The sequence below is a fragment of the Lygodium microphyllum genome, chromosome 21 (genome assembly GCF_053477565.2).
Source record: "Lygodium microphyllum isolate KBCC chromosome 21, Lygodium_microphyllum_v1.1.10, whole genome shotgun sequence".
Lineage (NCBI taxonomy): Eukaryota > Viridiplantae > Streptophyta > Polypodiopsida > Schizaeales > Lygodiaceae > Lygodium > Lygodium microphyllum.
The window spans coordinates 71,013,141-71,038,227 of record NC_141155.1 but is presented as its reverse complement, the minus strand read 5'-3'; the positions used below and the strand labels follow the sequence as shown (position 1 = coordinate 71,038,227).

Below are 25,087 nucleotides of genomic sequence, written 5' to 3'. Positions count from 1 at the left end.
CAAAGCACTTCTTCTTCTTCTCCCCATTCGGAGTGCTATTTGCTACCTGTAAACTGTGATCGCACACTGTGCAATTTCGGAAGGCCTTCTTTTTGCATAAGATCTCCCAAATTGGCTGAAAAGCCACTTGCTTTTTACATGTCACCCTATTCTAAAAGTTTTCTATAGCTTTTTAGGATATTTACAATAAAAAATATCCAAAATAGGCTAAACTTGTCCAAAAATCTAGAATTTTTGAACCTTTCATACGATGGACACTGAGATTAATGACTAATATGGCATTGACTCTCTAGATCAATAAGAAAGATGGATGATGATGCACTCCAAGATTTTTCACACTGTGTCAATGTAGCAACATTACATCCACCCTCTCTAGACTTGCATATCCTCTAGTATGTGCCATCAATGCACCACTCGGGTCAAACACCCATAGCGTCAACTTGTCTCTTATCATGCATATAAGAAGGCATCCCCCTCGATCACATATCAAAATGGCTAGCATTTTCACATCTCTAACACCATTCCAAGCATCCACTCTAGAGTCTTCAGGCCTTGGGTATGCATCATATACCAAAGGTTGTTGAATCTCCATATACATGCTATCAATGTACCCATCAACAAATACATAGCAACATGCCTGCTCTTTCAAAGTCCAGTGCATAGAAATCTACTTATACTGATAATTTTGTACCACATCAAACATAAACTAAGTCTCACTTACATCCAACACATGTTGATCATCACCGAAAATAATGAAGTAGCCCATAGCTTAAAGCATCTTAGAATTGCCTATGAAGGCCTGTGACAAACAATCTGAAACATTCTCCATTTGTGGGGCATCACATCTAACATCCTCTAAAGGCATATCCTTGAGCTCATGAACTCTCTTAGAAATGATAATTATATCCTACAAATCATGTGCATCCAACACTTCATCAACTCCCTTTGTTGAGTCCTTACATCAAGTAAAACATGAGCTTCATAAACCTCTTTAAATGCATTAAGAAAATGTACAAATGCAATTGTTGACTCTTCCACTATAGGATCTTCCAAGGCATCTGTGGCTATCTCAATATTAGACTGCAACTTATATCCTAGCTCTTTGCCCTCTTGCTTGGTATCCTATTTCTAATCTTGCCCAACCTCTTCCATAACATGCTCGGGAGGTGGCTGGTTTGTAGCTTTAGGAGGGTCCACACTTCTTCTTGTCACTCTCTTAGATATCCCTCCATTATCTTCATCTCTCTTTTTTTTTTCTCTTCCACAAGTACATCCATGTTTTGTCCTTTCGCTAAATATGCATCTACTAAATATTCATTTACTAGTGATTCCCAACTAGTTATGTCACAAATTTTTTGCCTTGCATAAGACATTTCACTATTATTAGCTTTCCTCTTTTCAGCTGACAAACCATGTACCCATATTGTAGCCTTCGAACGAACCATCACTTGGCCAGGCCTTCTATCCAACTATAGACCAAAAGTAGTAGCTTGTACATCCGCATAAGCATTTTGGACAGCCAAGTATTCCAACAACTTTTGCACACCTCATTTTCCAAAATTCAAAGCAAGAGGCACTCTCATTTCTTATGCATGGATCTTTCCATCTTTCCAAAAGATGAGCTATCGTGCCAAGGCCTCCTGGGATAAGTAGCACAATCCTTCCTTTCATGCTACAAACTATCACACCACATACATATTTTCCCGGGTTTAGGGGCTGTTACCCATCCTCTTTCCTCTTGTCATTTCTCATCCAATTTTGCAACCTTCAACTGAAGATCCCATATGCATTTGACCAATTCATCTAATACGTTGTTACGCGAGCGGTGATCGAGAGCAAGCCTCACTCACAACTCGATAATGAGATGTCAAGGAGTGCCGAATGGGGTAATTGACTTTGTCGATTGCACAACTCAATTTGAAAAATTTAGATATTCGACAAAACAAGACTAAAAACAATGCCTCTTATAGCTCACAAAAAATTTAAAACCCGTATGTAGGTAGAGCATCACACAACCACACAATGGAAATACCAATAATTCGAAAACAAACCAAGAGAAATATATTCTCGTACCTTAACAAACTTGATCCGACACTCGGCGCTTTGACATCCAAAGGCTCCGCCTTTCAAATTAGCATGACAAGAGCTTACTCTAGTATGCGACCCTCCACTCTCCTCTCTCACATAATACAATTATAAGTAAGGGGGAAGGCCCTTAACTCTCCATTCTCATCTCCTTATATAGTTTTCTATCCACACTCACACACATTAGGCTTTTTGCTTTCAGCTTTTGGCTTTTGCTTTTCTACTACTTTTCACTATTTTCATTTTCTCTGCTCTATGCCTGTTTGCAACTTGTTTGGATCATAACTTCGTCATTTGAACTCCAAATATAGTTGTTCGGGTACTCAAAATGATCGGAACGCATCTGGTCGACAAGCTAGCGTAAGCAAAATTATGAAAATCTATCAAAAATGAAAAAAATACTAATTTTCGTAAATCGCATCATTTTTCTCCATCTTTTATCTTGGACGACTTATTCCCTTCCTTGGCCTATTGTTCTTGTAATTGCACACACTTTCACCACACATGTCCTCTTTTCCTTCAAGAAATACTCGCTGACGATGTAAAACATACGACCTTTTTCTTTGATCCTTGAGTCTTCAAAATATATATTCTCTGGATATGAACCTGTTTTTTATGCAGTGTGCCCCAGTAGGAGTATCGTTTTTTTTAAATGAACTCCGTACCCAATCATTCGTGATTTGAAAAAATATGCAATGTTGGATCCATGATATGCAACCAATCAATCAATGCTACACACAAAAATAATGTATGCATTGAAGAAATTGTGCCTAGTCTATCTACATGTGATCGTGCGTCATGCAAAATGCAAATAAAATTTCTTGATTAATTTAAAATTCCTTATCCTCACCTCTCAACTCTCATACAAAAGATATAATATGATATACTCCACTCTATCCATCCAAAATCTCACAATCACTCTAAAAAAAGATGGTCCTCAAGATGTTGACCAGATAAGAACAAACCCATCTCACAATTGGTGGCGTCCTTCACGACCCTCTAAACTCACCCAACCACCTTACACTCTCAACCAGAGGTTCCTAACTTTGTGATGAGCATCCCAAATATCGTGTATGCAAAAAATATCGGCTCCATGCAAGTTGAGCCACCCCAAAGAACTCCATCTTTTGAGCATAGGTATGCAAATATGTAGATACATTTCTGCCATTAAACAACTCCATCTCATGCTCTATTGCAAGCAAAGCATTTATCACAACGGTTTTTGTTGAGCAAAGGCATGCATCACCTATTGGTGTTGTTGTACTTGCATAAGCATGTTCATATTCAGCACTAATTGCTGCACATCACTAGAAATTGTGCTTGAAGGTTCTCCCATCTTGTCTTTCCTTTCGATGACCTTTCACATTGGGTTCATCAATGTCGGAGGAGTTTTAGTCAAAGGGTCATATCCACTGGGAATCAGAGATAGAAGGAAGTAGAGAATAGGAGATAGAAGAGAAGAGAAAGAACAGACAAGAGGTACACAAGATAAAGACAAAGCTCAAAGAATCAAAGCACTATGTATTGATAGAACTGAGAAGATAAACAAAATCCTTGTCTAAGGCTACAAAGAAATCTCCAAGCATTAGATCTCCTAGAGCTCCCTTGTAGACCAAAAACATGCATCAAACATTAGGTTCTGCTGCTCAGACTACTCATCTGATGGTTTTGTTGGCTCCGAAAGGGGGGTAAAACTCTAGGATACTTGGTTAGAAATTTCCTGGATTGCTGCTTCTTCTTCTCCTAGTTCGAAGTACTATTTGCTACTTGTAAACTGCGATCGCACACCACGTGATTTCAAAAGCCCTTCTTTTTGCATGAGATATCCCAAACTAGCTAAAAATCCACTTGCTTTCTACACGTTACCCTATTCTAGAAGTTTTCCATAGCTTTTTAGGATATTTATAATAAATAATATCCAAAAAATCAAAAATAGGCTACAGTTGTCCAAAAATCTAGTATTTTTTAACCATCCATACTATGGACACTGACAGTAAGATAAATAAGAAAGATGGATGATGATGCACTCCAATATTTTCCACACTGTGTCCGCGTAGCGGCACGACAACACAAGACCTTTCTCTTCCATGAAGATTGATGGGCCATTGAAAGATTCACAAGCGAATTTGGCACATATTCAATTGAAATATCACATTTTGAAGAAAGGGTAGCCCCTTGGCTACAACCAACATGTTAGTTTATTTAGGTTGTTGTTCAAAAAGTAATTGGAGGTTTGAGGGATGCTAAATTATGCAGATAGGGTTGAGTTGTGCGCATTCCTGGTAGACGCCAATACAATGACGTCTAGTTGCAAATTTTGAAGAGAGAGAAGGCATTCAGTCATCAAGAAGGGCCATTGTGATCAACGTTTTTATCAGTCTTCAAGGGGGGGCAAGCTTCTAGCTTTTTGATTTGATTTTCTTTTGGAGGATACTATAGCATGGTTGTTATCCAAGCTGAGATAGAGAAGGAGATTGTAATAAATTTACACATCACATTAGATGCGTGTAAGGACTAGATGATGCTTGTCGACTAATGACAGAAGGAAAACTATTGACCATGGGCCAATCAGGAAGCACAGGGTGAGGCCGACCATCACATGCATAAGAAGAAGTTGTTAATGATTGCAAGAATTACTTTTGCTAAGAACCACAAAGGTTGAGACGGAAGCCACAAATGTTGACATAGAGGAAACAAAGAGATGATAGCCAATTTGCAAAAAGGGAAAAAAAAAAATGAAAAAACCTTAAGGCTTTTTGAAAACAACAAAATAAAAAGGAAAAGCTTAAAGCTTTTCATGAAACACAAAGCTTAAAGATTTTGGGTGTGTTAGAGAAAGAGAGACAACTATATAAACCCCTTAAGAATTAGAGGAAAGGGCGCTTCTTGTGTTTTTGGTTTTTCTTGCCTCTTATGTGAGAGAAGAGGAGGGTCATACATAAGCTTTCATATTTTAGTGTGTGTTCGTCGAACTTCCACACGCCTGATGTTTAAGGCTTGATGCATTACCACAACCCCGATGAGTTATGAAGATTGTATGTAGTTGTTTTTTCCGCACTCTTATTTTTAACTTTGTTCAAGGTTTTAGATGCTCTACATTGTGTGTGTTTTCGATGTAATTGAGTCTACAAGAGGCATAGTTGTTGTATATTTTGGATTAGTTTTGCTGGTGTTTTGGTTGTAAATGATCAAAAATCCTCTTTTAGTGTAGTATTTGGACAAGGTCTAATTGGCACTCCTTGTCATTCATTTTTGGGTTGTGTGAGAGAGTTATCATCGATCACACCACTCGCAAAACAACAATGACATGCACAAAAAACTGCATGATTTTTGTTCTTTCATTGTTGGCAATCCTTAGTGGTTCCGTTGTCTGAGAGGTTCAAGAAATATGAGGCTCATTGTTATCATTGTTCTGAATAGTGGAATGAATAGAAATTGATGTTATATCTAAGAAGTTTTCAAAAAACACAAAAGAAGCATGGGCGTGTACTATCTTGGAAATGGAGCTGAACTGACATTAGCCCCTTGGTGGAAATAGTTCTTCCTCTTGGCCCAGTTCTTCCAAGGGAATGACCTGTTGAGCGAGATGGAGGTCTCAAAGGACCCCTACCTATAGCAGTTGGAAAAGGATACAAACCAGGAAGAGCTTGTGCTTTCACAAATGGAGCCAAAAGATAGGCCTTGCAAGGACAATGCTTCATATTCTTCCAGCAAAGATTGCAACCCCTCCATACTAGAATCCTAGTTCATCAACTGCTATTGTTAAAACTATCATCCATCCAATACTAGAACCATTATCTAGTCAATTGGCTATTATGCCCATTCTCTAATATGAAGTTTAAGTCACAATCACTTTCCCCTTCCCTTAATGGAACATTGGAAGCATGATAATGTTTCTTGGGTGCTCTTGATTTATTTTCTTCTTTCTTCTCTTTCTTTTCTCCTTTCTTTATCTTTCTTCCTTCTCTTTCCTCACCAACCTTACTAGTCACATGTTCATCTTTCTTTACATCTCTCCTCCTTTTTATTGTGGGCATCATATCAAGTGTCTTATTTTCCTCACTTTATTTTTCTAGAAGAATACAATTATGGCACTTTTCCCTTTCTCTTCTTCCATTGGCCTTGGTGCTTGTGATGTGGTATGGGTTTTATTTCTATCCCATAATTGTTTTATCTATTTGGAAGATTTTGAGGTAAACGATACATATCCCCTCATGTTCTAGGTGGATAAGGACAATTCGTACTTATATGACCTATCTCTCCACAAGAAAAACAAGTCAGCATTAGTCTTTAGAAATATCCTCTCCCATTTCCTCCTCTTCCACTTCCTAAATTTTCCTAACTGGTCTGTCCTATAGGTCCCCCACTTCCTTTTCCCCAAGGTCTTCCTCTCCATGCTCCTAATCTCATGTTTTGCATTTTCCCAAACAATTGATCCTCAACCTTTAGAGCTAATTGAGTATTCTGTATTGCTAAAATCTGATAATTTTTTCTATCCCCTTTCCAGTTTTGGTCTCTATTTTTTATGTTTGATTCTCTCAATGGTTCTCTCTTTTGTATTTTCTCAAATTTTCTTTCTATTTCTATGGTGATCATCACTGCTTCAAATGTGCTTGGTTCGTTAATTTCTAATTTAGTTCTCAGTTCTCCTTGTAATTTTTCCACAAAATGTTTTATTTTTAACATTTTGAGTGCTCTCTCTCTCTCTTGGGCCTAATGATGTGTTCCAATGGTCCCAAAGTTGGGTGTATTCTAGGGTGAAAAATTCTATGGTCTAGTCTTCTTTTTTCTGGCAAGTTTCTATTTTTCACCAAAGGTCTTGGAAAGTTTTGGTTTCTTTAAATCGATTAAGAAATGCATGTTTAGTAGTTTTATATTTCATAAGAACAGGAGGATTTCTCAATCTGAGAGTTTTTTCATAATCCTCAAACCAATTTCTACCTTCATCCAACAACCAAATTTTTAAACTTTGAAGTTTCAAGGTCGAATCAGTTATTTGCTAGATGATGCATCCAGGCTCTAATTTTTTGAGGAATCACTGCGGATCCTCTCCTTTCATACTGTGAAATTCTGGAAAAGAACTAGCCATTGAAACATGGTCTCAAGCAAAACAATTTACAAATACCAAAAAAAGTCAATTTTTGGCACTCAATGGGGGCACCAAAAAAGATATATCAGGAGTGGTGATTGAGTAGAACCCTCTCTCACAACCCGACATCTAAGCAAAGGAGTGTTGGCAAAGATTTGTGGCTTGTTGTTAGCCTCTCCAAACCCAAAAAAATTGGCTAAAATAATTTGATTAACTGTAGAATATTCATGATAATGTCTTCCATAAAAAACTTCAATCATTTATCATAAGGTGCATATGGACAAAATAGACATAAATAACCTAAAGATAGATCAACTCTTATTTGTCAGCAAGGAAAAAAATGCCACAATAGCCACCTTAAATCAAAAGGTCTTGACTCCAACTAAAATGACCTCTTAGAAAATCATGACCAACTCGTGAACTACAATCCATAACAATGCTTCTCCTCCCTTATTTCATCATCATCATATGTTTGCCCTTGTGGTACTATTTTGTGAACACAAGGGGAGGGGCACTGCTCACATGCTTGGACCACATGGGGGGGCAAGCTATAGAGGCATCCTCATGTAATACTTGAAGAACAAAAAAAAATAAAACTTGCATGTTGCTAGTGGATTCAGCCTATCTTGTGCAACCATAAAAGGGGCTTTTATGCAAAAACCAAGATTTTGAATACACAAAACTATTGTAATCTTCTTGGACTCAAGCTGTCTTGTGAGACCTTAAAAGGGCTTGTTGTGTAGGAAGCCAAAAATTCAAAAGCCCAGGTACATAATCACCTTCTGCTATAATGATCTTATGATCCTTTGAAGCTCCTTCTTGCATGAGAGAATGATAAGAACTTTGCATTGAATCACATATACATGGTATCAAACAAGTATCAACTCCTCGACTGTATAGCACTTGGTTTCTTAAATGTTGATCCATGTTGAAAGCGTAAGGAGTAAGGTGTCCCATGTTGTGGGATATTATGTTCATTCCCTTCGTGGTCCGATTTGGTAAGAATTGAATTATCTCTTGGAATGAATATAAAGAAAGGACTATGTTACACATGTGCTTTATGTTTGAACAGCACATCTTGGGGCCAATCCTTGAGGTATAGGAGAGCCGTAGTGGACCCACAACAGTCAACCGAGGGTGTATGTGCTATGAGGTGCTAGACACCGATCTATTTGGGTACTTCCTGTGAGAAGTTGGGAAGGGATCCATTGGACTATAAACAATACGAATGCTTGTCTAAGTTAGATCAATGTGTGTAGCCTCCAGTCACTCCCAACCGCAAGGTCGTGGGGTGTTTTGGTTGAGCATAGAGGCCCTGCTAGAGCCTTAGAGCAAGTGTCAGGCCCATTTTTGGTCCTGACAAGTGGTGCATTTATCGAGAGCCACTAATAAGTGGCAGTTTTTTTTGAATCTTGGTTGAAAGGGACCAGTTGATTAGTGTATACCAAAAGGAAATGAAACAGATCCAAAAGACCGTCAAGTTGAGGTTTAGAAGCAAGAAAGAGCTGAAAGGGCTAGATAGCAAGTCAAAATTATTAGGAAGTATTCTCCTCAATGGAGCAACCCGATATCCCTACAAGGGAGGGGTCTTAGCAACCCTAGTTCTAGGAGCAGTTCTTTAGGAGGAGGAGGAAGCTCTAGTACTTCCCCTCTCCTAGTTGATTAGCCCACTTTGAGTGGAGTAGTAGTTCCACTAGTTTAGAGACCCTTAGCAAATTCGATTGTTGTCATGGCACAACCTATTGCAATCCCTGTAGGGATGCCAGACTTGCCAATCTTAGGATTCCCTCTACCCATTTTTAATGGGTTAGTAGAGGAAGACGTGAAGCTCCACGTTAACGAGTTCCAAAAGTTAATGTTCAACTGTCGAATCCAAGGTGAGGGACATTTGATGATGCTATTTAACATGACTTTGAAAAGAAGAGCTACGGTAGGTATCACAGCATGGAAGCTGAAACCATAACTACATTTGATCTATTTTTTGCAACTTTTTGAAGAGAGTTTGCCCTTGAAAGAGGTTGTTAGTATTGGCTACGTATTCTCAATGTAACACGTCAATAACCTCATGAGAATGTTTGAGTCTATGCCAAGAAACTAAATTAAGTGTTTCGTAAATTGCAAACCTATATTCCCATCCTTATTGCTGCTCAATTGTAGTACTTTCTACATGGGCTAGGATTTTAATATCCACATGCAGTTGAGTAGTGTTGCTCTTGCCGACATTGATACTGCTATTACATGAGCAGAGGAGCTAGAGTCATGATTACAAGTGGCCTACATCTCCATGGAAAACTTGAAGTTAGGTTTAGGGCTCGAAAATAATTTGTCATTGACTAGTGAAAGTCAAGGGGTGCCTATGATCAATTTGAACGAGAGAGAAAGCATAATGTAGAGTGTGCCCATGTTGCTAGCTCCTTCTAATGTGACTATGCCAAAAGCTAGCCAAATGGCTTCACTAAATAATGGAAGCCAAATGACAAACCCTAATGTCATTCCAATCAATCAGTAGAGCAGCTAATCCCTAATCAGCTAGTTAGACCAATTGAATAACAAGTAGACTATTTAAGGACATGATGAAGCATTTTATTGATATGATAACGGAACAATATAGATAAATAGCCATATATGTTAATTTCTTAAAAAAGCAACAAAACTTGATAGGAAGTCGATGCTTGAAGAGGGTGGTCTATCAAGATTCAATTGTAAGTGGTGTGGCGGTCATCACTTTTTGAGAAATTGCCCTAATGTCAAATGTGATATATGTGGAAAGTCCGGTCATTTAGATAGTACTCACTGGAGTAAGATTAGCTCTCTTTCAACAAGGGAGTAAGCAACCAACTCCAATAAATCATCGAGTACAATGGAATAACCTTCAGTGAGATAAACGACCAAAACAAATACTATAAAGGGGAAAAGCTATTGTAGAGGAGTTGCATAATGGTAGTGGTATCATCCTTATTGAAGCTATGTGTGTTAACGCCATTGAGGGTTACAATTTGCAAGCCATTACAAAAAGGAAAAAATATTAAAGAAGGTGATAGGGATAATCTAAAATGTGTGGAGGCAAGCCCCAAAAAGATGATAAGGGAATGCAAGTCCTTAACCTTGATGTGGAACCTGGTCCTCTAAACATTGCTAACGACAAAGCTGACCCCAATAGGCTATTGTGCCAATGAAGAAGGTTAAAGCTAAGAAAGAGAAGCCAAAGCCTGTTCAACACCAAGAGAAAGAATGGTCTGGTGGGAGAAGAACTATTGCTAATTATCATGAATTTGATCTAGCGAGTTCTCTTTGCAAGCTAAAGCCTGATGTTCATCTCTTGCAGTTAACCAAGTTATCTCTAGGAGTGGATAAAAGAATAGCTCAGGTGGGAGATAATTGGCTTGAACATGTTGAAAAGCATTACCCCCAAGGGCAGTGGCATACATTGACGACATACTAGTGGAGCATACCACTATGGATATGGGATCCTTTGTCAAAATTATGAATTTAGAATTCATGGAAAGATTAAGATTGGAAATCCAAAAGGATGCCTCCTAAATTCTTAGAATGGTTGATGACAGTTTGAGGCAGCCTGAAGGTTGCATTACCAAAGTCCATGTGACTGTTGCTAACAAAACTTCCTTCTCAAAGGGAAGTTGATCATGAAATCAAGCTAGTGCCAGAAGCTACGCCAATTGTAAAGAAGCCTTATAGAATGTCCATCCTGGAAGCAATTGGGCTGAAGGAGCAACTCAAGCAGCTATTAGATCAGGGCTACATCTGTCCTAGCAGTTCACCATGGGGAGCTCCAGTGCTGTTCCAGAAGAAGAAAGATGGAACGCTTCGACTATGTATTGATTACAAAGGGTTGAATCAATCAACTATTAAGAACAAGTACCCTATTCCTAGAATAGATGAGCTTCTTGACCGTCTTCAGGGCGCGAAGATCTTCTCCAAGATTGATCTCAGGTCTGGTTACTATCAGATAAGGATCAAGGAAGAAGATATCCCAAAGATGGCCTTCAATACAAGATATGGACACTTTGAGTTCCTAGTCATGTCATTCGGGCTTAGGAATGCGTCTGCCACCTTCAACAGGTTAATGCAGGATATCTTTAGGCCATATCTTGATGACTTCGTACTCGTCTTCTTCAATGACACCTTAGTCTATTCCAAACAGGAAGAAGATCATGAACCCCAGCTTCGCATTGTCCTTGAGACAATGAGGGCACACAAGCTTTATGCTAAGATGAAGAAGTGTGCATTCTTCAAACGTTAGATTGAATATCTGGGATTCATTGTATCAGCAGAAGGAATCTTAGTGGATCCCGACCAAAGTCAAAGATGTTCTAGAATGGCCAATACCAACAATTGTCAAAGAAATACGCAGTTTTCTTGGATTGACAGGATAGTATAGGGTCTTCATCAAAACTATGCTTTGATTCCAGCACCTCTCACGAATTTACTAAAGAAGCAAACATCAATTGCATGGTCAACTATCAAACAATCTAGCTTTGGTAGATTAAAGCAAAGTTTGGTATTGGCACCTATCCTAAAACTTCTGAACCTCAATAAGGAGTTCGAAGTAGTAACTGATGCTAGCACGCTTGCCTTAGGATGTGTGCTTATGCAAGAAGGTCATCCTGTAGCTTACTCTTCAAGAAAACTGAAGAGCCATGAGAAGAATTATGCTACCCATGATCTAGAACTATTAGTTGTCATCCATGCTCTAAAGCTTTGGAGACATTACCTGTTGGGTAACAACTTTACCCTAGTGACGGATCATAAAAGTCTCAAGTGGATCTTTACCCAGAACAAGCTCAACATGAGGCAACATCAGTGGATTGAATTGCTGGAGGAGTATGATTTTGAAATCAAATACCAACCTGGAAATGTGAATGTAGTTGCCGATGCAGTCAGTCATAAGACATTCCTTAATTCTCTAATCTTGCAAAATCCATCAACAGCTAGATCTCTAGCCACAAAGGTATCCATGCCAAACAACCCAATACTCGAGCTAGCTAGAGAGAAGCATGTCATGATCCAACCTATCAAAAGATGCTAAGGGAGATCCCTATCAAAGATTAGGACCAAAAGCTATAGGCTAAGTATCATGAATTCTCCATTAGTAGTGGACTTGTCTACTATAGAACGAGATTATGTATACCGGCAAGCCAGTCGCTCAAGCAGAAGATACTTTGGGAAGCTCATGATTCCCCTTTCTCAGGACATCCTGGCTATGTCAAGACCCTCAATGCAATCTAGAAGAGCTACTATTGGGAGAGGCTTAAGGGTGATGTTCTCAAATATGTCACCGAGTGTTTGTCTTGTCAACGTATCAAAGCCGAACATGTCAAAATGCCAGGAAAGTTGCAACCACTTGACATTCCCCAAATGAAATGGGAATTCATCAATATGGACTTTGTTGTTGGCCTACCCCAAGTTCAGGGAGGATACAACTCCATTATGGTTGTGGTTGATATGCTTACTAAGGTTGCACACCTTATTCCTGTTAAGACAAACTATAAAGCCTCAGACATTGCAAGGTTGTTCATCAAGGAGATATTCAAGCTACATGGGTTGCCCAGAAGAATCATTAGTGATCGTGATTCCCTCTTCACATCACACTTTTGGAGAGCTATCTTTGAAGCCATTGGGACTCAACTCTATTTTAATACAACCTACCATCCCCAAACTGATGGTCAAACGAAGCGAGTCAATCAAGTCATCGAGGATACGCTAAGGGCACACTGCTGCCATGAACCAAAAAGGTGGATTCAATACTTGCCACTGGTTGAGTTTGCCTACAATGCTTCTTACCAACAAAGTATTCAGATGACCCCTTTCCAAGCATTGTATGGGCATGAGTGTCGAAGTCCTTTAAACTTCTCAGATCCAACCTTCAGGGTTGAAGCTTCAAGGTAGATGCTGGAAGAGATGGATGACCAAATGAAGTCAATTAGACAGGACATCCAAGCCGCCAAGTATAGACAAAAGGCATACATGGATTTGAAACGTCAAGGTAGAACCTTCGAGGAAGGAGACATGGTCTTCATTCACGTACGCCCAAAGAAGAGTTCCCTATCCTTAAGAGATTGCAAGAAGCTAAGTCCAAGGTATTGTGGACCATACAAGATCCTCAAGTGCCTAGGACCCAATGCTTATAGACTGCAACTCCCTGAGAACCTAAAGGTTCATAATGTATTCCATATTAGCCTACTGAAAAAGTATGTACCTAACCCTAGCCATGTACTTGATGACCAACAAGTTGTAATGCCTAGCCAAGGAGTCCTTGGGCTACGGCCTAACATGATCTTAGATGTTAGGGAGAGATAATTGAGATCTAGAACCTTGAGAGAATGCCTCGTCCAGTGGAAAGATTATCTCGAGGAGGATGCCACTTGGATGGAAGAAAGCACCCTCAACCGACAATACCCCCAGTTCTTCTCGAGATGAGGACATCTCGAATCCTCCAAGGGGGAGAGAATGTACTATTCCCACTCGAAATATTACCAAACTTGACTCCACGCATGCCGCGTAAACCTCATGCAAAGTTTATCTTCTATATTGAAATTTTCGGTAGTTTAATCTGTAACCCGTACGCGAGAAATCGAGACCTCCGCATTGGCAAAGTGAGCCCGGGGTTCAAATCCGCAAACCGCAGGTAAACACCCTCTTGGGAGGGGCAACATGAATAATATTAAAGCAATTTTTTTTAATGTTTATCCCTCTCCCCCAGCCGATGCATGGCTGGAGGAGAGGGAGTGAGGGGAGGGATGGGGCTAGGAGGGAGTCATGCACTGCATGCACAGCCCACGTGGTGGAGCTCCCCACTCCCCCCCTTGGGCTATATAAACCCCCCTTAGCCTTGTGGGGGGGTAAGAAGGAGGAAGCAGAGGACGCCGTGTTGCGTGGAGAGAGAGGGAAGTTGCTATTGATGCCGTGTTGCACCGTGAGCAAAGGAGGAGGTGGAGGGCGCCGCTGCTGCCGTTGCCCAGTCTGCTGCCAACTGCCGGGCTGAGCACGCTGCCGCCATTCCATCTGTCGTGCCACTATTGCAGTGTGTTGACGCTGTCATCTTCCACCTCGTTATTACCCCCTCCCTCTTCCACGTCGGTTCTGACCGTAACAAGAAGCTTCTTTAAGAAGCTTCTAAGGGGGCTCTCTTAAACCCCATTCCCACAAGACCTCCATAAATCCATTCCTAGCCACCCCGGGTTTTTAAAAGAAGCTCATAAAGCCCCCATTCTCGCAAGCTCCATTCGTAAGAGTCCTTTCCGCAAACCCCCTCGTAAGGCCTCAAATTCCAAAACTCCATTCGTAAAAGCCCCTATTCCCAAGAGCTTTTGTAGGAGCCCCATTTCCACAAACCAAGCTCCACAAGGCCTTCCATAAGCCCAAATCCCGCAAGCCGGTATTCTCAAGGATCCGTACTTCGGAAGGGATCTCCTGCGTACAAGGGAGAAGGGCAAGATCTTGAGGCTACTTACCAAGGCGAGCAAATTCACCGATCGCGTAAGGGTAAAGGCAAATCGGAAGTCCGTAGTCACACCTACGATGGCCCCTAAGAAGTCACAAGTCGCGCCTGCGGGAGGATCTTCTCCTAATATTCACGTGGATATTTCCCTGAACCCACAAACCTAGGTTTTTTTTACTATTTTAATTCCTCGCAAAAGTAATGCATTATGCATGATAATTTCATGGACTAGGAAGCACCTATGCATGTCGAATTTACCTAGCCTAGTTAAATGCAATTGGAAATAAATTGATTATTTGAACATTTACTAGAATTAGCTCATGATATGAAATCGGTCATTGGTATTTTCAATGTGATGAACGAAAAAATGTAAGTTGTCTATGCATCTTACGACCTTATTAGTAGTTGCCTTCCGTGCATTTCAAAGTGATGAGCCTAGAACAACTGTTGCTTATCATTATAAGGTTGAATTGTTAAGTGCACCTTTGACTAGGCATGGAAAGATTAATCGCATGTCGCATTTTTAGACAAATCTTCATTGTAATGATTCATTAGGGAAAGTCATGAACCCCCGTAGGAAATAGAAGAGCGCGGAAATGATTCTAGGAATTTGCGTGTGGAATGTGATTGTAAATTGGAATAGGTTAACTCTAGTTTTTTTGGCATGAATTTCACTATGTTGTAGTTAGGATAGGAGTGCATGTTGCACATTCGTCGTACAAAAAATTTCATTCATCAAGAGTTGTATTTAGGGAAAGGCTGCATGGTTTATTGAAGCATGAAATCTTAAAAGCTTAGAAAAAGAATTGTGGGCATGATTCTTGAATGCAAGTCCTAGTAGGATCAATGGAAGTTATGCCGCACTTTAACATACGTTTTGATCTTAACAAGAAAAGTTAGGGTTATTGCGAATCTAGTGGTACGTGGAAGCAATGAATTGCGTACTTACGTGAATTGTGACTTGTTGCAACTAGTCTTCTCCTTTAGATGAAGTTAACATATCTAGGAATGGTTTATCCTTGTCGCAAGACAAGTAGATCAAATTATCTAAATCACCTAACCCGCAAGGGATTCGTATAGGCATGGTTCAATCGATACAATAAATACCCCAAGCGCTAGCTAGGGTTTAGCGTTAAGGATTTGGCCTAGTTTCGCACTTGTGGCCAAGTCGAAACCCGCATACCCAAAGGTCCAACCCGCATTCACGGAGTGTAGGGTCAAGAGGACGCTCATGCACATAATGATCTTGGGTTTCTACCCTAAGGATCATTCGTTCAAATATTAAAACTCGGTTTGAGTTTGGAATCCTTAGGACTGATCGTTGTCAGCCTAGTGCAATTAGGATTGGATTGGGTAAGAAGACACCCTAAACCCTGCTTCTTGTCTAAACATAATTCCTTGACTAGAAAACGCCGTTCAATGGGTGAAATGATCCCATGGAATGGATGCGACACTTGTGCAACAAGCAGCAACGTCGCATGGTCTTGCGGTTTGATCACAAGAGAGTTTTGCCATTCCTTGGAATGAGGTTGGTAGGTTCTTGCGCAAGTTTAACTTGCAAGAGGATGAGTAATCATCCTGTTACATCACCTTTCTTGGGAAAAATTGCCAAGTTAAGGAAAGTTATGAATTTTGCTTGGAAGCAAAGGATCAACCAATTTAAAGCGACATGGTCGCCAGGATTTACTGTTAATAAAACCTAAGGTATTGGTTAAGTTGGGTTAATAGGGTATGGCCCTAACCCAAGGACAAAGGGTTAACAAACAAGCCCTTGGGGATCTTGCCAATTCGCAATTGATCCCGGATCGAATGCTGGATACATTCGGAGAGAAGGATTCACTCCTTAGCAGTTGGCCAAATAAATGACCACTCGAATTGATTGTGCTTGTAACAGTTTAGGAGCACTGTTTCCATTGTTTGCTCAAGGAACTAAAGGATGGAAGGATACTTAAATGCTTCAGGTTGAAGGCCTGAAGGGAGAGGCAACTTCAGTTACCCTCGATTGTCTGCCTGACCCTAACCAAGGGGGTTATTAGCTGCACCGGGAACGTGGACCGAACCCGCCGCGTGAGGTCTCTCCGTTGAGTGCTACTTGGAGTAGGAGGACGCTTGGGTGCTAGGGAGGGCTCTGGCTGTAAATCCCTTGCCATCCGGGCCCTGCACAAGAGGGCAACGTGACTCGGGATTGGATCTCGAGGTCCGCATACTAGTCTATGGGCGGAATCTTGGATTAGTAATCCCTATGGATTGCTGGATAGCCTTCGGGTGGATTATGGATGACCTTCGGACAGATTATGGATTAGCCTGCGGGATGGATTTTATAGATGTATTCCAAAGATAAATAAGATAACCTGTTGTAAAGGAACTTGTGTGACACTGCTTTTCTATGTCAAGTGCTAAGATTACGTGAAGGAACCAGTGTCTAACTGGCTAATTAATGAAGCTGCTTGATGCATGTCCAACTAAATGTGGTAGGTAATTAGACAACTAAAGCAACCTTGAGGAAAGTGTGGTGGATGTGGCCATGGGTCCGTCCTACGGATGGGTGGTCCCGGTTGGCTGGGAACTTTTCTCAAAATCGAAATGGACAGCAAGGAGGTCTTCTCTACGGAAATGAACAGCAAGGGTGCTGACCTAGAGTTTAGGTTACTAGAATCCCGATTTATGCTATTTTAGGGGAACGGAATGGGACTATGCCTTATGGGCAGAGAGGTTGAGCCTTGTATCCCTCTCGTTTCCCATTCTCCTTGAACCAAGTGCAGCATGGATCTGCTTCATCCCTGGCATTTCTGCGTAAAGTAGTTCGCTTGGGGTTCGACGCTAGCTGTCGTTTAGGAAAGTGACCATTAGGGGAAACCCTGATTCAGGTCGGTCCTAAGTGGGAATGGCCAGAATACTTCTGCTACGTGACAGGCGCGGAAAGTCCTAGATCGCAAACCCCGTAACATTCCATGGGAGTGTCGAGCGAAGCTTTCTAGACTCTCTTTCCGATGGACTGCTAAAACGTGTCCTGAAGGGAATAGGTGGACACGTTACATATGAATTATATGGTTCTTCTATATTATCTTCAGGTCCACAAAAGTATCCTGTATGGGATACTAAATATGTTATCTATGTGTTTGATCCAGGAGTTCAAGAAGTCAATTTTAGAGGGAAGTTTGATGAGAGCGGACTTATCTTTGTGTTCAATCTAGGTACTTGGAAAATCTTCTTTGTTGGTCATCATGATGAGAGTAGGATTATTTTCATTTTTGATCTAGGTGTACCGTTGCACATAAATGTTTGCCGACTTGGGGGTGGGCTAAATATATCAAGCGTTTTCGCGATAGCTTGATCGATCTCACATAAGTTGGAAACTACATCCATTTGAAGTGGAGCAATCATAGACTAGTGTGCAAGTTGGACATAAGGAATACATTTTCTAGAGATTTAGCAACTGGAGACTTATGACAATTTGTGTTGGCATGGCCTCAGAGTCCTAGTGAGCACGAGGTTGAATTTCAAACTATGGTGGGAATTATACGAAAAGTATTGAATGTTGGATTGATCTTGACAAAGATTTACTTGGAGGTCACAAACATTATTGGGCATAGGGGTGACCATGAGGCCGTAAAGAGAATGTGGAAGTAAAACACATTGATAAATGAGAATGAAAATTTCACAATGCATGAGAAAAAGATGTATATTTAAACTAAGGCTTGGAGTCGTAGATAGTAGTGGTTTCTAAAAGCTTTAGAAGGGTTGGTTCACGCAAAAAAGCATTGAAGGAGAAAAGCTTTAAAAACTATGAAAATGCAAAAGTTAGGAAAAAAAGATGGATCATGTTGAGGGAAGAGACTCCCATGGAAAAGGAGGCTGTAGCTTTTGACGTTAGAGAAGAGTCACTATTCAATAGCGCATAACTAGGAGGTGGCGATGCTCTAATAAAAGATTTGAAGAGAGAGGGCCAACTAACTTACCATCGCAATACCTAAGGCAGCTAATTGCTATAAAAAGTGGGGGGGAATGACATGCTGTTGGGGGGGGGGGGGGGGGCGGATATAGATTTGAAAGAAGAATGAGCGATGGCGGCCAGGAATTGGGCAGCTGTAACTGAATCTTGGAGTTCTAAGCTATAAAAGGAACACGTTAAGGAAAAACAAACCAACTTGTGCCAGTACGCCTACATTTTTCTTCTCATGGTGTCATGCAAGAAGGGGCTTCAAAGGATCATAAGATCATTATAGCAGAAGGTGATTATGTGCTTTGGCTTTTGAATTTTTGGCTTTCTGCACAACAAGCCCTTTTAAGGTCTCACAAGGTGGCCCAAGTTCAAGAAGATTACGATAGTGTTGTGTCTTTGAAGTCCTAGTTTTCGCATAAAAGCCCCTTTTATGGTTGCATAGGACAATAGGCTGAGTCCACTAGCAACACACAGGTCCTTTGTTTATTTCTATTCTTCAAATATTACATGAGGATCTCCATAGCCTGCCCCTTTATGCGATCCCAACATGTGGTCTCTACCCCTCCCCTTGTGTTCACCCTTTTCCCTTTAGCAAATAGGGTGTCTGTACCACAAGGGCAAACATATGATGATGACAAAAGAAGGGAGGGGAAGCATTGTTGTGGATTGTAGTTCACGAGTTGGTCATGATTATCTGAGAGGCCATTTTAGTTGGTGTGAAGACCTTTTGATTTAAGGTGGCTATTGTGGCATTTTTTTCCTTGTCAACAAATAAGAATTGATCTGTCTTGTGGTTATTTATGTTTGTTTTATCCATATGAACCTTATGGTAAATGATTGAAGTTTTTAATGAAATACATTATCATGAATATTCTACAATTAGTCATATTATTTAAGCCAAAATTTTTTGGGTTTGGAGAGGCTAACACTAGGCCACAAATCTTTATTGGCACTCGTTGGCTTACATGTCTTGGGTTGTGAGAGAGGGTTCTACTCAATCACCGGTCGTGATACAATGTCATATGCAATACATGAAGTTAAAAAACATCAACATTTCACCTACTGTATTGATTGAAGTAAAGCTCAACTAAGATCTTCCATGCTTTTTCTCTATCTTTGCAGTATTGTTGTTCGACCGTACTGAATATCTAATTTTGAGAACCCTGCCAAAGGCTAACCAAGGAAGCCTACTTTTCTTATCTTACCATTAACCTATTCTCCACCCCTGTATTAGGATAGGCTAGATGGATAAATGACAAATAACAATTAGTCGTTTTAAATATGTCATTTAAGCTTTTGTTGTTGGTTTACTTAAAATTGTTTTCGTCGCCGGCCAGTGACTTCTGTCTCTCTCTCTCTCTCTCGACCTCGACAGACGCAGACACAGAGAGAGAGAGAGAGAGAGAGAGAGAGAGAGAGAGAGAGAGGAGGCACTCCTCTCAAGAGGGAGTGCCATGGCCAGATCTCGGCGTAGCTGCGCATTCTTCTTCGCTCTGCTTCTGGCCTTTTCCGCAGTCGCCTGTATCACAGCTCAAGGTATGTTTCTTAAATTTGTGGAGCTCAATTCACAGTAGCTGTTAATAATCCATATCCAGGGTCTTCCATGTGTGGAGACTAACATTAGTGGATGAATCATTCAGGGCATTAGCCATACTTTCACTTTCTGAAGATATGTAATCATATCTGTAAATCTTTAAAGACGTAGTTAAGACGATTAACCACATATGGTCATTTTCCAAAGGCCATTAACCACTGCTGAGAAGTTCTGGACAACATATCCGTAATCATATATAGATGAGGTTGCCTGTCAGGATAAATGATATCCTCTGTTTCTTGATCACCTGTGCTTGCAAATAGGGCTTTTAATTGGATGTCTTTGTGGATCTGCTGAATAACCATTCCTTCGTGGTGAATTTCATCGAAACAGAGTCTTGATTAACTCATAAGTTATTGGTACTCCAATGAAATTCCAACTTCCAGTGGGATAAAAGCATAAGAATCATATACTGATGTAGAAAAATCATTTGTTTAAATGATAATGCGTCTCTATTGACTGTTGGCCCTTACAGATGAGACTGATGTGGAGAACGAGGTTATAAATGGTGTGGGAGAGGCTGAAGCGGGGCTAGTTGGAGGGGAAGACCAAGAGTTCTGGCAAGAAGATCTTAAGCCAGCACCAGGCGTTAAGACTGTCTTTCACTTCACGGGTCATTCTGATAAATGTAAGTACATATGTGCGTGGCGGAAAAAACTCATGACTGTATTCAGTGTAGGCACTCTTATGGCTACTTAACGGCACTTTGTTTACCAATACAAGAAATTGTATTTGACATTGATATCAGTAAATGCTCCAACCTTGATATTCTACTTGATGGTTTCAGCAATCCCAGCTGGAGAACCGGCTGAAATAATTGTTGGTGTCTCAAACAATGGTGCGTTTTCTTTCAAGGCTTTTATTGAGTTTAATGCCATATCATTTTATTTGAGGAGATCACCGAATACAAGTTCCTGTGTCCAAACAGGTGATTTGCCTTTGGATGTCCGCTCCGTCTCAGCAAGTTTGTATTTACCCTATGATTACAGATATGTTGTTCAAAACTTCTCCGCTGTGGTGAGTGTTTCCACCCTTTTAAGCTGAGATATATGATGGAAAGGGGTGTTGAGATATTGACTCCTCATTGATCCTTAACTTCAGGGCTTTGGCAAGGCAACAGTTCCTCCATCCATTCAGGCATCGTTTCCCTACACATTTACAGTCAGCAAGTACCTCCAGGTTTGGCCCTGCTTTCACTTTTCTCCTCCTCATATGAAGACAGAACTGTCATTTTGATGTTCCACTGCAAGTTCACATCTTCATTGGTCTAGGGGTCACTAAATCTGAGTTATGCACTGCTTGTTTATGGTTTGCTTGTTTTTGTGCTCTTTAGCCAGGGAGTTTTGCTTTGGCTGCCAGCATCATCTATGAAGTTGATGGCCAGTCTTATGGATCGGTCTTTTACAATGGAACAATTGAAGTGGTGGAAGCCAGTGGATTTGTAAGTGGGGAGACTCTCTTTCTTGTGACTCTGGGTTTAGGGTTGGTGGGCCTTCTGGGAATGTGGATGTACGGCCAGGTCCAAAAGCTCTCCAAGGTAAGCCATCTGTCTGTGAGCAAAAACGTACAGGCAGAATATCTACTGTTAGTCAGTCAGTTATTTGTTGATGGGTCGTTCTTAGCTGATAGGTTAGACAGTTTGTATGGCACGTGCATCATAGGCTGTTTGTGCTGGATCAATATGTTTTCTGGTTGAGCTATCTATACTGGGGTACCTAGAAGTTGATTGCAGAGAATCTCTTATGCTCTTAGTGCCAGGTGAAGATTTCGTTCTTGGACATGCTAAGGTTTCTATAAAGGAATATGGCTGCTTTTTGAGTAGAGAGATTGCAGCTTTGTAATGGCTCATGACCTTCAGTGTTTGAAAAGTAGTCGAAGTGAAAAAGCAAGGGTAGTGTCTGTCATTTCTGTCTATCATTTATCTAGTATGTGTATGTGTAGCACAAGCAAGCTCCAAGATTGGTTGTGTAATGTGCACAGGTACTCTTTGTATGTGCACATATGACTTGATGCACAAGTGTCAGTGCTCATTGCTGTACATTAAGCACCCAATTCTGTGTTGTGCAAGGTACAAAGTATTGCACATGGGTATAATGATTATTATAGCATTGTGGCATGGACTGTAAGTAGGGGAATGACCTGTAAATGTGACACTTGAGCATCTGATTACACAGTTTTGTTGTGATCTTTTGTTGGTTGCATGATTATGTAGTAAGAGATCTGTGGTGTTAAATTTTTGTGCTGCAGGGTCTTTTTCAAATGAAACTGCTGTTGCCACTTTGGGCAGTATGATTACTGTCTAATATATCCTCTTTTTTGTTCCAGCAGACACGGAGAACCAAGAAAGTTGAGACTGGAACACGCTCCACTGAAACTCTCAACAATGAATGGCTGCAGGTTGGTCTGTCTCCCCCCCCGGTCCCCCCATGTGTGTAATGTAATAGGTGGTTGTAGGTTTTCTTTTGCTGGAGCAATTGATTGATAGGTGATGATGGGGTTGAATTGTCCTTGCAGGGAACTTCCTTTACTCAGAAAACATCACGAAGCATCTCGCAACCCACGAAAACAAAGAGGAAAAAATGAGCTGTATAACATAATGATCCAACTGTGAATGAATGTTATGTACTTCTTACAATTTTGTAGCTGGAGGAAGGATTAGTTGTATTTATGGCAATCTCGCAATATATGCATGGAGTAATCAAGCTCTGGTCATATTTGTTTTTTGGGGCTTTGGTCATATTTGTTTATCGAGGCTTATTATCATTTGCTCTTTGTAGAGCAATGCTTCCCCACAAGTGGGCGAACAAGTTATTTGACATAGTTTGAGTATTCTCGAATTTTATATAGATATCTTAATTTTCAAGCTTGAAACATAGATGACATTGCTCTTGCTATTGCTATCAAGGTGTGAAAATTATAAGCTCGTTACGATGATGAGCTACATTGCCACGGATGGGAGGAAAGCTTACAAAAGAGGTTCTTATCACTCACAAGTTTCGAATACTATGTAAGTATCCACTTAGAAAACTTTTGGAACAAGGTTGGGATTTAAAACTGCTAAAAAATTCAGCCCCTTCTATAGGTTCTTCCATGCTATCTAGACTCGTCTATTATGTCTATTAACAGGAGGTTGTGTGGGTGGGGTGCATTGTGTTGTGGTACTTCCATAACCTCCTGTTACGAGCTTCTCGATGGGGGCGTCCTTCGCACGGCCCAACACGTTCACACGTGCCTCCCTCCCCCTCCCTCTCCCCCTCCCCCTTGGTAAGGTGTGGGCTTTGTAGCTATACCATGGCATTGGAGCCAGAAACATCTATATAGGGAGTAGTAGTGACTCTGAGCCTTGCTTGGTTTCCACTCTTTGTGTGATTCCTTATATCCAGCGATGAACCCTCTTATGTGTAGCATCATGAGGGTGTAGTCTTGGGATGAGTCTATGTTGTATCGTTCTTTGATTGAATAATACAAGAGTATACCTTGCTCTCATATATCGTGTTGTCTTTTTATGTCGAGTTGAGTGAGTGAATGAGCCAGACTATGGCAAGGGAAGATGGCCCAAGATCTCGACACGGAGTTATAAGAGAAAATCATTCTGAGGTGGGATTGGGAGATTGCCTCTAGAGTTGCAGGAGCCAAAGAGAGGGCCGAACTATACTTGAAGCAGATGCGTGTTGAAAGAGTCCAAGAATTGAAAAATGGAGTAAAGTCAACCAAAGAAGAACTAAAGAGCCAAGAGAAGCAAAAACATGTGAAAGAAGAAAAAATATGGTTAGATGAAGAGGAAGTTGAAGGAAAGGGGGAGGATGAGCTCAACTCGGATCTTGGAACACCTCGTTCCCAACAAGAAGGTGACGACTACTACCGAAGCCATCTTGAAGACCAATACTTCGACAACGAATACCCTCTTAAAGGAGATGGATATCACTACTTTGAAGATATTTCCATTGACTACCACCTTGAAGGAGAATAACTCAACATTGACTATTTCTATCTTGGAGAATGCGAACCCGTAGGGGTTGAAGGAGAAGAAATGATGGAATACTATGTGAAGGGAGGATGGAAAATGGATGTATTCAAAGATAGAAAATATTATGATAAAGTTAGGATACACAAAAGATGATGAAGTAAGGTGGACATGTTAGAGGGATGAACCATTGCACCCACATGTAGTGGAAAGAAGAACCAATGCTAGGAGAAGAGAAGGGGGAGGATGAGCTTGATCCTAATCTTGGAACACCTCCACCCATTGAGATTAAGGGTGAGGTCATGTTGGCACGCTCGTGAGGCACCTTTGATGAAGAAGAAATGAATAAGTAGATGAAGAGATAGAATTAGAAGATGAGAATGGAAGGGCGAAAGCACTTGGGGCAAGGTATCTACTACATGGAGCCAACACTCACATGGGGCAAGGTATCTGCTACATGAAACCAACACTTTTACTTTAGATGATGATATCGGTGAAGGAAAGGAAAGAAGAGAGGAATTAGAAGAAAAGAAAGAAGAAGAGGGGGAGGATGCGCTCAGCCTAGATCTTGGTACGCCTTGACCTTGACAACCCCAACCCCAACAATCAACCAAATCCTCACAGTTCAATGATGATAGTCTAGGAAAAGAGTTGAGGGAGAGAATCGTGCAAATATGGGATAAGATAGAAGAAAATGATAGGAAAGAAGAAGAAAGAGAGTTATTAGATGGAGCCATAAGGACAAGAAAATAGAAGAAAAGAGATAGAAGAGCAAGTAGAGCTAGTTAGTAAAAAGCTAGAAAAGAAAAAAAAGCTAGACCACGATAGGAGAAAACAAGTAGAAGAACACAAGAAGAAGAAAGTTAGGAAAATGATTAACCAAGAAGAAAAAAAAATGAAGAAAGCAAGTTGAAGGAACATGTATGGAGAGTTAGGAAGCCAAAGGAAGAAGA

General features: G+C 40.7%; 1 protein-coding gene across 2 annotated transcripts; it reads left to right on the top strand.

Moving 5' to 3' along the window:
- Positions 1-19,890: 19,890 nt before the first annotated feature.
- On the top strand, positions 19,891-23,033 carry LOC148018126 (translocon-associated protein subunit alpha-like). 2 transcript variants are annotated; one of them, XM_087662104.1, is made up of 8 exons: positions 19,891-20,112; positions 20,646-20,798; positions 20,958-21,008; positions 21,099-21,187; positions 21,272-21,349; positions 21,504-21,707; positions 22,496-22,567; positions 22,685-23,033. In XM_087662104.1, exons 1-8 carry the CDS (start codon positions 20,031-20,033, stop codon positions 22,751-22,753), a joined length of 798 nt encoding a protein of 265 aa, XP_087518230.1. In that variant the 5' UTR covers positions 19,891-20,030; the 3' UTR covers positions 22,754-23,033. The 2 variants fall into 2 exon arrangements, with proteins under 2 accessions (XP_087518230.1, XP_087518231.1); XM_087662105.1 differs by having other exon boundaries at positions 19,892-20,112; positions 22,499-22,567.
- The last annotated feature ends 2,054 nt before the right edge of the window (positions 23,034-25,087 follow it).

What these genes read in the sequence shown, in the direction of transcription:
- LOC148018126 (XM_087662104.1), top strand. Translation starts at nt 20,031, where the DNA reads ATGGCCAGATCTCGGCGTAGCTGCGCATTCTTCTTCGCTCTGCTTCTG. An exon ending in TGTTGGTGTCTCAAACAATG is followed by an intron (nt 21,009 to 21,098) that starts GTGCGTTTTCTT and finishes GTGTCCAAACAG; the next exon opens with GTGATTTGCCTTTGGATGTC. An exon ending in TCAACAATGAATGGCTGCAG is followed by an intron (nt 22,568 to 22,684) that starts GTTGGTCTGTCT and finishes TTGTCCTTGCAG; the next exon opens with GGAACTTCCTTTACTCAGAA.